General features: G+C 37.6%; 1 protein-coding gene and 1 non-coding gene across 2 annotated transcripts in view; both read left to right on the forward strand.

The window, feature by feature from the left end:
- Window positions 1-4,156, forward strand: part of UBN2 (ubinuclein 2) — a 46,346-nt gene extending 42,190 nt beyond the window's left edge. The window contains exons 15-17 of the mRNA XM_056847187.1: window positions 2,135-2,381; window positions 2,915-3,004; window positions 3,541-4,156. Coding sequence (XP_056703165.1) covers window positions 2,135-2,381; window positions 2,915-3,004; window positions 3,541-3,590 — 387 coding nt within the window. The 3' untranslated portion in view covers window positions 3,591-4,156. The remainder of the gene's footprint in view (window positions 1-2,134; window positions 2,382-2,914; window positions 3,005-3,540) is intronic.
- Window positions 4,157-14,918: 10,762 nt separating this feature from the next.
- TRNAR-CCU (transfer RNA arginine (anticodon CCU)) lies at window positions 14,919-14,991 on the forward strand. The gene has a single exon. It is a non-coding gene; the product is annotated as a tRNA-Arg (tRNA).
- The last annotated feature ends 373 nt before the right edge of the window (window positions 14,992-15,364 follow it).

The following is a 15,364-nucleotide window of genomic DNA, read 5'->3' on the forward strand; positions in this document are numbered from 1 at the left end:
ACTGGCATTGACCATGGGTGCTAACAGGAGAATGTAGGTGTATCTTAACTTGCATTGAAATCCAGTGGAACTTGTAGCCCAGGGGTCAGTATCCTTTTTTTATCATTGAAGAGCCAACCTACATCAAAACTTAGAACAAGAGGTCAACAGAACCAGTATAAAAAAGAAAATATATGGCTTGACATTACTGAAAATTGACCTGTGAATTAACACTTGATATGTTGACTAATAATCCATAAAGTTTCTGGAGCCCAAACACTGGCTGTTGTGAGTCCTTCATTAGGAAATGAGTCCTTCATTAGGAAATGGGGCATTAGAGATCTTACAATAACAGCCCATTCCTGAGCCTCAAGGATGAAAGTCATTGGAAGGCCAGGAAGGGGCTGTGCCAACGTTCGTGCCCCCTGCGCCGGCACCCATGCCACTTATGCCATCCAGGATGGCACAGAGGCTGGCAGGGGGACCTGGACGCCATTCTCCCGGCACTGCCGCAGCAGCACTACCCAGGGATGCCAGCTGGGGCTTCCACCGGTGTCCCACTGGCGCAAAGCCTCACGGTGCTGTCCTGGGGGTGTTCCTGGGGCGTGCCGGGGGGGGGGGGCTCAGCTGCCAGTAGGCAGCTTCCTGAGCCCTTTCACACCGGTACACCGATGGTGAAAACAGCGTTGGTGTGCCAGCTTTTTGCTGGCACAGCCTTGCTGTTTTCAATGGGGCAAAATGCCCCATAAAAAAAAAAAAAAAACCTTCCGAAGGCTTTTTAAAGCCTTTTGGTGGCTGGGGAACAGCTTTGGAGGTGCCGCAGTGGAGCCTCGGCCACGCCGTCCCCGGCCACCGAAGGTTCAGGAATGGGCTGCTAGTAATAAACGCAGGAGCACCCTGCACAATTGTTTAGTGCATGGGTATGCATTTGCTCATCGTTGCACTTAGATTTCTGGCAGCTGTTCCCCTTTATCATTTCCCTTTCTGTAAAGCATCTTTGAGAAGCCTTTTAGTCCCATCAAAGTATTTTCTTGCCATTCATTTCACATACTGGTTGTTCTAGCATCTCTCCTACCCTTGAAATATATTTTACCATAAAAGAGTAATTTTCTTGTTTTTGGTTCTGTACTGACGCACAAGTTTCAGAGCCATGTTGTAGACATATCTAACCTATTTTGGATTGTACCACATGTGCGCTATTCCATGTTAGGATTTTGTGTTCTAGTACTTTGTATATTTATGTTGCTTATAAAGAATACCTAAAAGAGTTTTAGAAACAAGTAGCTACATTCAGCTAGTAAACCATTCCAGTATTTTTGATTACAATTACTGTCATAGGCTCTTCCTTTCTCCTTCATGGAAAGTGATCTTTAGGTTTGGTCCAAGATGAGTGAGCTTGGTTTAGTGTAGGGAAGGTGATCTGGCTAAGAGGAATGAATTGCACATATTTTGGTAATTTTAACACATTTTCATAAATTGTTGTATTTCACTTTCAGATGTTTTGTTTCTACATTTAGGATGAAAGGAACAAGTTTGGATGGTGGGGTTTGGCTGACGGCTATAATAAATTGCAGTTGCTGCAGAACTGCTTTGTTTTACACACACACACTTTGATTTCTTAGTTGTGGCTGTCTTATTCCCTAAGCTGAAATGTCTTCAGAAGTTGTTTTAAAAACAGATGGACAGAACACAAATATGTCTCTGGTGAAACAGTATGAAAAGGGCAAATATTAAAGTATTGTAAAATTTCCCCCCAGTGTGATGCTATCAGACAGTTATGGAAACAGCAACAAAAGTAGAGCCATTATCTGCAAGTTTTAATAAAAGCAGAGCTTTAGACACACGTAGTTCTTACGCTTGGAACCTAAGTAGCATAAGCAGAATCATTGCTAGAAGAAGGCAAATTATCTGCTTCTACACTCTTATTTGCAGCTTTCTGTTCCCCTTGAAATTGTGTCCTGGGTTGGTGGACACCCAGGAACAGTATCTGAAGAAATGTAAGAGGAGGAGGAGACTGACAAAAATTACCCTCTCCTTCAGTGGAACTTCTATTAAGTTGATGGAATAGCAGATTAGGATCCAAGCCTCAGTCTTACTTTTGGATGTGCTTCAGGCTATAATAACAGATGTATAAATAATATCTGTCTCTATACAGTCAACAACAGGTGCATCATTGCTGGCAAATGCTTCACCTTTGACTCTCATGACACCATCACTGTCTGTAACCAATCAGAATGTGACATCTGCTCCATTGGCTCCTTTTGGGATGCTGGGTAGCCTTGTTCCTGTGACCATGCCCTTTCAGTTCCCATTGGAGTTACTTGGCTTTGGAACAGACACCGCTGGAGTGACAACCACCTCGGGATCTACCTCAGCAGCTTTCCATCACAGCCTGACTCAAAGTAAGTGAGGCTAGATTTTTTGTTGCCGTCCAAGCCCAAAACATCCCTTTAAATGAAAACTGTCTTTGGATGAAAAATGGCAAGGAAATATAATGCTTCAAAATTAATAGAGAAGGATTTTTTCATAACTGTCAGACTTCCTTGAGACATATTTGTGAATGGATGTGTTTGCACATATATATGCATACTTTCCTTTTTGGATGGTAAAACTGGCACTATGCTAATTTTAATATGAAACACTAACAATTAAAGGCTGGACAAATATCTAGTATTCATCTCAGAAAACTTATTCAGATGATCAGTAAATTTTAATATCACATAAAATGTTAAATAAATAAATAAAATGTTAAATGGATTGTCTTTTGTTAGTATAGTCTTAAGAATAGATTAATCTGCAAGTTAAAGCGCTAGCTATTACTATATAGATGCCTAATAGACCATCTTTTATATTGGACAAAAATGAGTGAAGCTATATTTGAATCCATTGGTACTTGCATCTTGTTGATTTCTTCCTTCTGTCTGTGCCACTTCAGATTTACTGAAGGGTTTACAGCCAGGAGGGCAGCATGCAGCAACACTGTCTCACACACCTCTGCCTGCTCACTTGCAACAAACGTATACAGGTATGGAAATAATTTTGTCGCTCTTAGTTTTTATAAGTGAAACACCAGCTCAGATGATAATTGCATTGCATGTTGTTCAGAGTTGAAGACAGAAGAAAAAAGATGATTTGTCAAACTGTGTTGAGCTCTTTTATCACCTGCAGTTCTTGGGCCTTTCTTAGAAAGAACTGGAATAAAAGGTCAGAAAAAGGGAAATGAAACAATGTCCATTTATATCAAGTTCTAGCATCTGATAGTAAGGATTTTAGGCTGTCTTGCATATAAGAGATCTCATCTCCATTGTTTGATCAAACTTTTGTCTACTCTGGTTTTGAATCTAGTTATAGAGTTTGTGTTCTGGTTCTATAAATACTGCAGTGAGTTCCAAAAGTTCATTGTATTTAAATAATGTTTGTTCTGAAGGCTGTCCGGTGGGAATACAGCTCATTATCCTGTAATGTGCAGCTCATGAGTATAACTTGCATAATTAAAATATTATTTTTCTTAAGTTATATTTTTGTTCTTTTGTGTTCTTTCCCCCCCTATTCAAATTGCAGATGGAGGCCAAAGTAAAGGGGATACTAAGTTACAAAGGAAAACCCAGTGAGATCCGGATGAGCAAGGGAGTTAAAGTGGTTCTGCTTTGCTGATGGAGACTGACCAGTTGGGAACATGCTTAAATGGACACAGAGCTGCTGTTTCTGTCAATGTTTACATATTCTGATCCCAAGCACTGTGGTGAGAGGAAGAAGGAAAAGAAAACCATACTTGATCAGAGAGAAGGAAAAGGAGGAAGGGTGTTCATGTAAAAACTACTCATAGTTTGAGCTCTCCTAAAGAACTCCCAAAGCCTTTATCCTTTCTGAGTGGTTCAGAAAGGGTTGGCCAGAAAGGTTCAGTTGTCAAACCTACAGCAGCACAAAAATCTTCTTTCAGGCTGATATCTGAAAAAGAGGATCTGTGAAAGGAATCTGAAATAGACTTCTCCATCCATCATGCAAGTGAGGCCATCCCATCCTGTTGGCAAATGGGAGGTCCCAGGAATGTCTACAGTATATACCAGTTAGGAAGATTATGTACAGCTCTGAGTCACATGGAATGCAGAGCAGAAAACAAGAATGTTCAGAAACCGAAAGGAAGAAATTGCTTTCTCCTCCAAAGCCAAGGCCACTTGTTCCCCATTTCTTTTGTGAAGAGCTAAAAATAATGGTTTTCTTGTTCGATGGAGATTGTAGTCGTAGGTAGTGTTGTAGACACTATATATATATATATATATATATATATATATATATATATATATATATATAATATATATATATATATACACACTATATACATATAGTGTTATAAATAGTGTTACTTCCTCCCCCCATCACTGATAATCAAAAGAAGAAAGGGAAAAGTTGGTTTGTTCTGTAACCTGTTTAAACTTCTTCTAAGTGGAGCTTAAATGGGATATTCTGACTACAGATAGTTATATATAACATGGGGACTAATTTGGCTTCATCAGAGCAGATCTTACTTTCACTATCTTCTGAAGGAAGATTTTCTTTTTGCCCTTAGATGTGCTGTACTACTACAGAGTTGCCTTGTTTTGTTTTGTTAACATTTTAACAAAATCAAGAAACATCCAGTTTTTATTTCCATGAAGATATTTTTGTCTCTGGCCGTCTCCTTCTCCTGATAGCTCTGAAAAGTTAAGCACTGTATTGACCTTGCAGCTAACAAGAAATACACGTAGCTTGCTTCTGTGCACAGTCTTTTTTCCTTTTCTCAGTACTGTTCAAAGCTTTCTCCAAAGAGTGGTTGAGGTGCCTTCTGCCTAGACTTAAAGTTCATATCTCAGCATTCCTAATATTTGCATAGCTAGGAGGTGTAAAAACCTGATCTCTTTGCTGCACACCAACACAGAACTTCTAGGCTAACTTTCAGTTTTTATAGCAATACGTTAGATGTTTGTTGAGCTAATTAGGACAGTTTCATCTTATACTTCATAAAATAGTACGGGAAAATATTGATGTCAAAATTTAACTGAGGCATGTTTTTGTGTGAGAAAAAAAATCAGAAAGGCATAACCAATTTTGCTATGAAATCATTCATGATCTTCTGATCTAGAAACTAGCATCCCTGATGTGAAGCATTTTTTCACTTAAATCTGATGTCTCCCATGAATAAAATCTTACTAGATTTTCTCTTTCTTGAACTAAAATCTTTCAGTTTGCTTCCATTTGTGAACATGCAAGTTCATGATTCATCAAAAGAATATGCACTTACAGGAGGGACTAGGTACTACTGAAAGTGTCTTTGAGGTTTGTATTGCAGCTGCACTAATTACAGAAGAGGCAAGATGTATTTTAAACTAAAAAAGCAGCTTGCCACTTGAGTAGCTGCAGTGGAAATGTCAGAGATCTATGGCTGGGTGTAGTATTACCCCCATATATGCTTGTGACTTTGTATAAAAACCGAGATCACATTTCACCTTCCTTTTGTTAGACAAGTTTGTTTTCATTTAAAAGATATGTTCTTTTATCTTGGAAAGGCAGATTACTTATCTTTACACTTAGATGCCTCAGTAATTGTATATGTAAAAGCATACATATATTTAAATAATATATAATATAAAAGCAGTAACTGAATGTTGGGTTGAGCCCTTAAATAAAGAATTTTGCACAGAACTGTGGATGAAAAATAAGCTCTATTAAACCTTGAATTTTTTACCTCTTTTCAAAGGTACATTAAGGGCTTTTCTAAAACATTATGTAGTTTGGATAGAAGAAACTACATAGTTAAGTAGTCAGTTCAAAAGATGTTTTTTAGTTGGTACGTTATCCAAAGCCTTAGATTCTACAAAACAATAATTGCTTTATTTTCTGCTCTGATTCAGTTTGCTTACCTGGCAGTTCCTGATCCCCACAAACATCACTTCCATGCATAAACTGACAAATTCTTCCTTTCTCAGATGTTTTGCTGCTACTGTACCTTTAAGATGTCCATAAAATTTAAAATATACTTTTATTTTGCAGTAAAACAGCTAATGTTCACTATCATACAATAAAATCATAAATGTAGATACACCCTGAAGTACAGGAGTATATTTGCAAACTGTAATTGCAAGAAATATCTCAAAAATATGAGGTTATAGCTGATTACATTTTATACCAGGAATTATGTGAGAATCTGGCAAATGGTGAGACTGACATTTCTGTTTGCCTTACAGGAGCTAAGTCTTAACTTCCTTGTTATAGAGGAAGTCATGGAAGGGGCAAACATTTTCCGGCAGGGCCTTAGCTTTTGCTTCTGAATATTTATTTCACTTCTAGAAATAATGCTGGAGCGGGGAGAGAGTGAATAGAGCCACTAAAAATCACTATTGGGGAAAATCTCGGCTTTCCCCTGAAAGCTCCACATTATCTTTGATAAACTTTTTTTCCATCTCTTCCATATCTTTAAAGTAGTTTTTTGTTAGCACTGATGCAAAAATTTCACTGTTTAAAGTAATGAAGAATGAAACTTTGGAACAGAATAGCACAAATTGCCTTCTTCCTGCACTCTAATGTAGTTCATGCTTTTTCTGCATATATTAAGTACATGAATAAGAGGAAGAATTGGGCCACATAGCAGATTAACTTGGGTCTTTTTTGTAAAATAGCTACATTGGAACAATCCAGTCATATGATGAACGTTTTCCTCCCTTTATATCAAAAGCCAGTTGGAGGTATCTGGGGACATTGTCTAGTAAAATAATGATGGGTGCCGACTCTTCCTGTATGTTAAGTAAAACAAAAACATTAACACTGGAATAACTCTAGCACTGTTGTGATTCCTAGTGTCTACCTTTTGAAGGGGGAGGACGCAGAATCGTCAGAGACAAGAGTTGTCCAGGTGACTTGATGAGGGTGAGAGGAGAGCAACATTCCAATGCAAATTTTAATTTTGTGGACTTCCTGCAGAGTAAGTCCTCACTTAAGATACTTTTTGAAGAGCCTGACTTCTTTTAATCTGTTCTTTTGTACAAACTCCCTGAGTATTCACAAGCAATAAGAGTGAAAGCTGTCACTGTAAACAGCTGACCTGAACTTATTTTGGGGACTGTGAGCTAAAATGCCAAGCTCACTCTGCACCTCAACAACAAGCAATAATTTCAAATACAGGTTTTAAAGTTATATCTTTTAAATTATGCCTTCAATGTGTGTATAACCATATTGGGACAAAGTAGCAGTTACTGAGTTATCTGGGATCTTTACAAACCATTAAGAACAGATGTAGGCATTTTTGTCTTCATTATTCATTGCTCTCCATCACCTGCAAAATAGAAGTTGGTGGCCTGAATAATTCCCTTTTGCTCAACCTTCTATATCAGCTTGTCTCCAAGAAGATGGATGGGAAATGCTGAGTCATAAGTCCCAGGTGTGGGTGCTGTGGGTTTGACATCTGTTTCCATGCAATCAGAAGAAACTTGTAATTTACCTTTGTAGGCTGTGAGTAAGGCAGGTAACCAAGGTATGCTACCTCTCTTCTCAGCTGACTGATCCAACCACATAGCCTCTCCATTTGGTCCAAAGCGGCTGACATAAAAGAGATCCTGCAACTCCCAAGCTACCATCAGTTACATTGAACCATTATCCTCTGAAGGATTAACCTCTTAGGGACTCCCAACTATCTTTATCATGTTTGCTGCTACATTCATGAAAAGAGCTTATGGCTATATTTATAAGTAAATTTAATTCTAGTTTACAGATTGGTTTTGGAGTTGTTTGCCCACAGGAAGGTTAGATACTAAGGAATGTCTTGGTTTCTTAGAGTGTATTGGCAAAAGATATAGTGATTCCTCTTATTTTTTTATTTTGGGACTTTTCAGGATAGTATTGCAGGAAATAAGCAAAACCTGCAATCAAGCTAAGCTTTGGAAGGTTTTCACCCAGGTCTCCAGACTTCCCTATGCTTGCTTTTTCTGATATTTTTTCAAAAGCTAACCCGAAGGTAAACATGCTAGTCAACCAATATTTTATGCAATTATAATTTTATGTCAGCTTTTTAAAGTTTTTTAATATAACTTAGTTCTGTCACTGAATGGTGTTATCCCTCCACAGCTTACTTGATTCAGGCCTTTGTCCTTTGGTTAAGTGCCTTTTCTTTGTTTTGTTTTCCCCTTTCCCCACAAACTATACTCAAAGGTCATAAAGTGAGGGAGGCATGTGGGTGAAAAATCTTGAGCTTGCCAAGATGACTTTATGCTGTTAAAACTGTTTTCCCTTCTGTAATTAGTGTTTAATGTGTGTAATGTTATAGCTGCTGTATCATGGCATTCATTTTTATGTGCTTGCTTTCACACTGAGCAGTATTCCCAAGAGTCCTAATGTTCCATCTGTTTTCTATAGCATTAATGTTTGCTTATGAAGGTAAACATTTGTCACAGGTGACGATACAGTAAGTAGGTATATTCGAGCAACTTGTCAGGAATCAGTTAGAGGGAAAACAATTCCCATGGAATTCTTGGTTGTAAATGAAATTAATGTAGTGGCTCCTGTCTGATAATGTATAAATACTGAATGCTCAGCCCCTCTTAAAATTTAGCATTTCCCCTCTTCATAAAAGACCTTTTCCAGCAAAGAATAGCTGAATAGAATTGAATACTATGTTTCCACAGATCACAGTACAAATTATATTAAGAAAACTAGTGTGATATGCTAATGTATGAAAATTGTTGTCTGTTGTGGAAGCATAGTGATTTACATTACTGCAACTGCAGTTGGTGAAAGTGGAGGGAGTTGTCCTTGATAAAGAAACCAGCTATCCAATCGCAAGGGTATGATGACTTTCTTAGTTGTCTAGGATTATATGCAGCTGGGTGTTACCCACCCTGAATGTTACTACATACTGATTCAGCTGAGCCATGGCAGGTGGATAAGGGGAGAAAGCTGCAGCACCATCAGTATCTGCACAATTACAGTAAAATCCAGGTTCTGGGTATCAATAGTTCCTTTATGCTGGAGTTGGGATATTTGAAGCCAAATCACAAGAGTCTAGTAGCTCAAAGGATTGCTTAATAGTTACAGTAGATATTGGATCAAGGTTGTCACTTTCCATTCATCAGATGAATGCTTCATTATATCACTTGGATACATATCTTAAAATCTGTGTCAGAATTAGTCAAAGCAATTTTTTTGCTATTAAGTATTACGCTTGTTCAGTACAAGAGCAGCAAAATAGTTTTCTGCAAACACCTGCAGCAAGATTGCATTTAAGGCAAGATTGTTTTACAAAGCCTACGACTATAAATTAATGAACTGTGAGAATTTGTAAGAATGCAACTTAGCGATCACAGTAAAGGATCATGTACTTTAAAAATCGGTATATATTTGCAACATTTAAATCCAGATTTCATTAACAGAATAATACTTGATAATACTCTATTATATCTTCAAAACAAACCTAAGTTGCATTCTGCTTAAGATAAATCTTGAATGGATGGTTGGGCGCTTGGAATAATGCTGAAGTTTGCCATATCCAAAATATCCAATGTAAGCATATGCAGGTGAAGGTAGCTCAATGTGATGGAGGAAGATGCCTCTTCATGGTAGTAGTTTTGTGTTCTGGTTACAGTGGACATCTTGAATGAGACTGCCTTGCCTGCAATCAAGAAAGGGTTTGAACTTCCATGTAGCAATGGAAAGCACCATTAGCAGGTGTGTTGTCATGCTGTGGTTTGCTGGAGGAAATCTCAGAGCTATGGCCTTAATTTGGGTTTTAAGGTCTTTAATCCATTTGTTTAAAAATGAGCATTCTCTGCATTCTATTCAGTTTCATTTAGTACAAAAATGCCTTCAGAGGTGATATTCTGTATGTGTGAAGGTAGCAGGGAAATGTTATGATATAGAACTAGTGCTACAGTTTATAAATCACTTTCCATTTGTTCAACCCACCAGAGCTTTATAGTTTTTTAAATTATGTGTTTGGGACTTCTCAGGACCCTATTGTTGAAAATTGCCTTTAATATCTCCAGCCAATGTTTGGTAGTTCAAGTAATTTTAGAGCAGCTTTGAAACTAATTTAAGGAACCAGCTCAACTTACCCCTGTTCTAGAACTTGGAGATGCAAAGTCCATCTTTAGGTCACTTAAAATCCGTTCAACTAAACAAATGCTGTGTTTTCCTTTGCCAAAGTAGAAAATCGGGGCTCTCTATTTTAGTTTCATCTTATAATAAATATGACAGTATGGAGCATTGTTGTGTAAGAGAGACAGTCTTTGTTCCATGGTACAAAAATAATTTCTAAAGCTTTTAAAAAAATGCACACTGCAGTCTGTTAATCATTCTGATGCCATCAGCATAATTTAAATATAATTGTGTACTGTACACTCTATTTTATATCTACATTATTCAGCACTGAAGCTTTCTCATTGTGATGCTGACATTTAGCAGTAAAGATAAGTGCATGGTCTTGACTGCCCAGCGTAAAAAATAAATTGGGAGAAACCAGCAAGTTCATAACAAACTTTAGTCATGGTTATAGCATTCAAACCTTATTGAGGGCTTGACTGTCTTTCACTATTAGAGGAAAGGTCTTGTAATCTGCCCTTTCACCACTCTATAAAGCCTTGGTTGGATTATTGGAAGTAAAATAAACTATGCATACAGCTGACTTCACACCCTAATGTTATGTATAATCTTCCCTCTGCAACATAATGCCTGCCCTAACAATTATAGCTGTTTGAATATGTATGCTGCAGACATATAATTTCAACATAGAAATTAAATTCAATATAGAAATTAAGAATAAGCACTCCAGCTAGTGCAAAGCTAATGTCATGAGAGACTGCATGGCATAGGAAAGATCCTGCTATCAGATACGCCTTAGTTGGGAGAACATTTTATATAATGGCATAATCAAACATGCATACTCAAAATATGTAACCACAGGAGTGAAATTCCTCTCTACTACTGTAATCAGAAGGCATTTAATAAATCTGGAAGTGAATTAATACCTCACCTGTATCAGAAAAAAAAATCTGTTAAACAATCCCTCTCTAGGCAGATGTAAACAAATTTAGGGTTCACTTTTTTCTGCCTCTTCCTCTAGCCTTCAGTGTTGGACTTAAAGGATCTGAACCCCCCACCCCCAAAAAAACCCTCTCTGAACTTGATGTAGACATTGGTGTGGTTTCTTTGCCTACATTACCAGTGTTGAGAGCACATTAATTTAGAAGTATTTTGACAGTTAGTTAGGAAAAAATTGGTTGCATTAACCTTAAAATAAGCTTCACTTCCTAAAAATCTGCTGAGCAGTATTACATTATTAACGTTATAAACTATCGTCACCGTCCCTTCTTTTTCCTTTTACCATACTCAGTACCAGGATACTATATTTCATGATTAAAATCCTAATGCTGATGTTTTCTAGGTTCCATGATATAAGTGGACATCTTTGTGGTGCCGAAAGTCGTCTTTCCAGCACATGCAAAAAAGATGCTTTACTTGTGCAGGGAATTTAATCAACACTAGAGCTTCCAAGTTTAAAGACTAGCTTTCTGTTATAGTATTAGTCGTCCCAGAGAACAGCATCTTCTGTAGTTGCTTTCTTACATTTTATTCAGGGAGTGGGATCAGCTTTTAATACCTGGCTGGCTATAAATGCTCTACAAAAATAAATATATAGAATGAGAAGCATGGAGACTTCCCATGGGGCTAGTTCACTATTTGGACCTTCTAAAAGAGAACCCAAATCATCATTATATCGTCCTCCTTCATGTAACAAAATTAGTGGTGCTATAAACCATGCTTAGCAAACACCATCAATAGCACTAATTCAGTTCAGTATACAATTTGGTTCCACGCGTGAGCTTAACTTGCTGCTAAGTACCTGACTGTTTCTAAAATTCTAGGGGAAAGCCTGTGACTTCATATGGAGAGTAGTCTCCTAAAACATCTTCCATATGATACATACTCTTCATAGCTTCTCCGTAAGAGAGGCCAGAGTAGCCAGAAACGGCTACTTGATGAGTGATGGTGCCAACTACTTTTGGTTTTGTTTTATTTAGGAAGATGTGTTCTACTGATGTGAAGAGATTCTGAATTTATAAAGAAATCTTTTCCTCCTCTCAGACTGAATCTGAACACAATATTTGAATTAACTTTTTTGTAATAATCTCAGGACCTGAAAGATTGTAGCATAGTGTGTCTTAAATGATGTACTGTACCAGCCATGAATTTTGTAAATACCCGTCACCCTACTTTTGTATTTTTTTTAAAGTATGTGAGGCTCTTTACGGGAAGAACTGGTGCCTGCTTAACTGTCCATCAGAAACTGGAGTAGGAAAAATGGGAAAGCTGCTGCCACAAAAGCCTGCGCCAGTTTTAAATGTGCATACGGGGCCTGTTCTGTTTTAAAGATGCAATTTAACTGGGAAGAAAAACAGCTTCCCCTCCTAGCACATGTTATCATAGTTTGGACCAGAAGGATAAAATAGTGAACAAGGAATATTTGTGTCAGAATCTCATTGTTCTAGTTCCTCTATATGAGAGAATTGTTTTACTTCCCTGGCCTTCCTCTGGGTCCATTCCTTATTCTCTACTAGTTTCACTTTCCAAACAGGGTGCAGAATGTGTTTGTTTTGTTTTTGCAACAGACTTTCTCTGAGAATCCATCTGTAGCTAGCTAGGAGATATCTGATCTGATGTGGGAGCCTTGTTCAACTGAGTGTAGATGTACGTGTCCTTAATTTGAGGCAGGAACTTCATGAGTGTTTTTCTTTTGTATGTGTCATGTGTCTGTGCTGTATTAAATAAAGAGGAATGTACATATTAGCTTGTCTGGTCTTTGTGCAAATAATTTTAGTGCTGTGGGCTGTTCTCACATGTGTTGTACAGAATATCCTGCTTTGATCTTAGATGACATTTAGCTTCAGTCCAGACTTAACAGTGCTTCCATTTAAGAATGTAAAGTTGCCTCTGGCTTACTGAATATAACCAACGGTCAGCCTTATCAAGCACTCTTACCTCCACTAATGGCTTGCCAGCTGTCCCTTGGAAGGGATATATGAAAGCAAATGTGAGAAATAGGATGAGAGAATTCTATAAATATTAAGGTTGGGAGAAAAATTGGAAAATTCAAGGGATTGTTCCCTACACGTTTTCTACACATTTTTTCAGTTTTTACAACTGAAAATTGGACATTTGAAGGACCTCAGAAAAGAAATTCCAATGTAATGTTTCCTGCTTTAGAATGAGTAACATACTTCTTACGGTAATGGTTTTCACTTGCTCCAGTTTGAGAGCCAGGGGAAATCATCTGTGTAGAAAGAAGCCAACATAGAAATGGATTAGGAGAAACATACTATTCTCTGCCTTCAAGGATAACATTAACAATTTCTTTGCTTGTGTTCAAGTGCTACTTCACGCATGTATGTTTACTTTCTTCCAGAAAAGAGATGCAAGCAAAAAGAGGAAACAAACCATAAGTGGACTGAAATGGGTTGGTGTCGGTTAACTGTGCAGTCACGAAATAATACTAATGAATCAGGGTAGCTTTAGTAACAGAGTTTACCCTAAATCCACCCAACCCACCACTGGCACATTTACTCAGATGTTTCTCTCAAAATAGAACATTCCTGAATATTCATGGCCAGGATTAGGCTGTCAGTATCCATTATTGAATAGCTGCAATTATTAAACAAGCACAAATATAATTGGCAGGCAAAATATACTGCAAAATCTCCCGAAAAAAAGTACTAGAATGGGTGGAGGACATTGATACTAGTTGTAATAGATTTGCGACAAGATTCTACTTCTGATATTTTTCTTTTTAAAAGCAAGTCTGTCAATTAACAAAGTGCCTAGATCTCAATGTTTTTCCTCAGCCATTGATAAAACCTAATTAGCAAAGTAACCTATAGGCCTTCGAACCTTACTCAGACCTCAGCCTATGTTCTAAATTGAACTATAGTAATACACAGCTGTGCTCAGATTACTTCCTGGCACATAAAGTATACAAAATGTGTACTTTATATAAGGGTGTTGGAAATACACAAGTTAACACAGAAGCCAAATAAAGAAAGTTTGCCATGCATTGTTCCCACATCAGGATGACATTTTATACTGGGCTTTAAATGCCTTATGTCACTGCCATACCAGAAAGAAGAAAAACAACCTCAAAGACAACCTAACAAGTATGAAAGGCAGAATAACTAATTGTATATGGAAAATGTGGTTCAAGAAGATAACAGAACACTTTGAAATAATAAGGATAGATTACATAGGGGTAAAATTACTAAGACGTTTTACGAATAAAATGTAGGCTATTCACTTATAAGTGATACAGACAAATGATCTTTCCACAATTGAGCATATACAAGTTTTAAATCATGACAGAACAAAAATGAGATCCTGGATATACAGTCACTTTGATAATCTCACAATATGTTTGTGAGCTTACTTGAAGAATATATAGACCATACTGAAACTTTCTAATCCTATTGCATTGCTTACTGTTCACTGTATTGATTTACACTGTCCAATGTGAGAAAGGCATACTATAATAACGCAAATCAAATAAAAATTTAATAAACTGGTTTTTACTTTTTTATTCTCTTCTTCCTTTCCACATTCACCAGGAGTCTAAGCCACCCAGTTTTCTATTTAAACGGGCAATGCGAATTATCAAGTGAACAAAATTACTAAAAGTAGCGTTCCACGTGACCTTTTGTTATCAATAGTTTCACACTGATGCCAGTTATTTCTAACGCGAAGGACTCAAAGCATAACTCGTTTTATGTTACCTTGGGATACAAGGCGTACACCTGCCAAAAAAATATTTGAAGCAGCTTTCTATTTTACGAAACTTAACCGGAATCGTGACATACAAAAGGAGGTGGAATTTAGCCATAAAAGACTGCCACATAAGCTACAAGTACACAACTGAAAGAATTTTCCCTATGTCAGCCCCAGTGGCCTAATGGATAAGGCATTGGCCTCCTAAGCCAGGGATTGTGGGTTCGAGTCCCATCTGGGGTGGACTTTTTCCAACCCCTCCCCATGTTCCTGAACTTCCTTTACATTTTTATACATTCCAAGGCCAAGAAAAACAATTGTGCTTCTTCTCCGTGAAAATCTAATGCGTGTGTACTCTCGAGTAATTAAGTCTGCACACTTGTAGCCTTGTTTCGATTATGCTGCATTAATGTGTGTAAAATATTAGGAACGCTACTTGATCAGAATCCAGCTTATGTGTACACCGTTAAATCTTATACAATCGTTCCACTGGGGTAGCCGCGTTAGTCTGCTGCAGCAAAAATAAACTGCGGCTTATTAGCTCCTTAGAGACTACCATTTTCTTCCGTCATATAAGGGACTATGCAGACCTTATATAGGAAGAATGAAATTTACT

This window comes from Euleptes europaea, chromosome 3, assembly GCF_029931775.1.
Source record: "Euleptes europaea isolate rEulEur1 chromosome 3, rEulEur1.hap1, whole genome shotgun sequence".
Lineage (NCBI taxonomy): Eukaryota > Metazoa > Chordata > Lepidosauria > Squamata > Sphaerodactylidae > Euleptes > Euleptes europaea.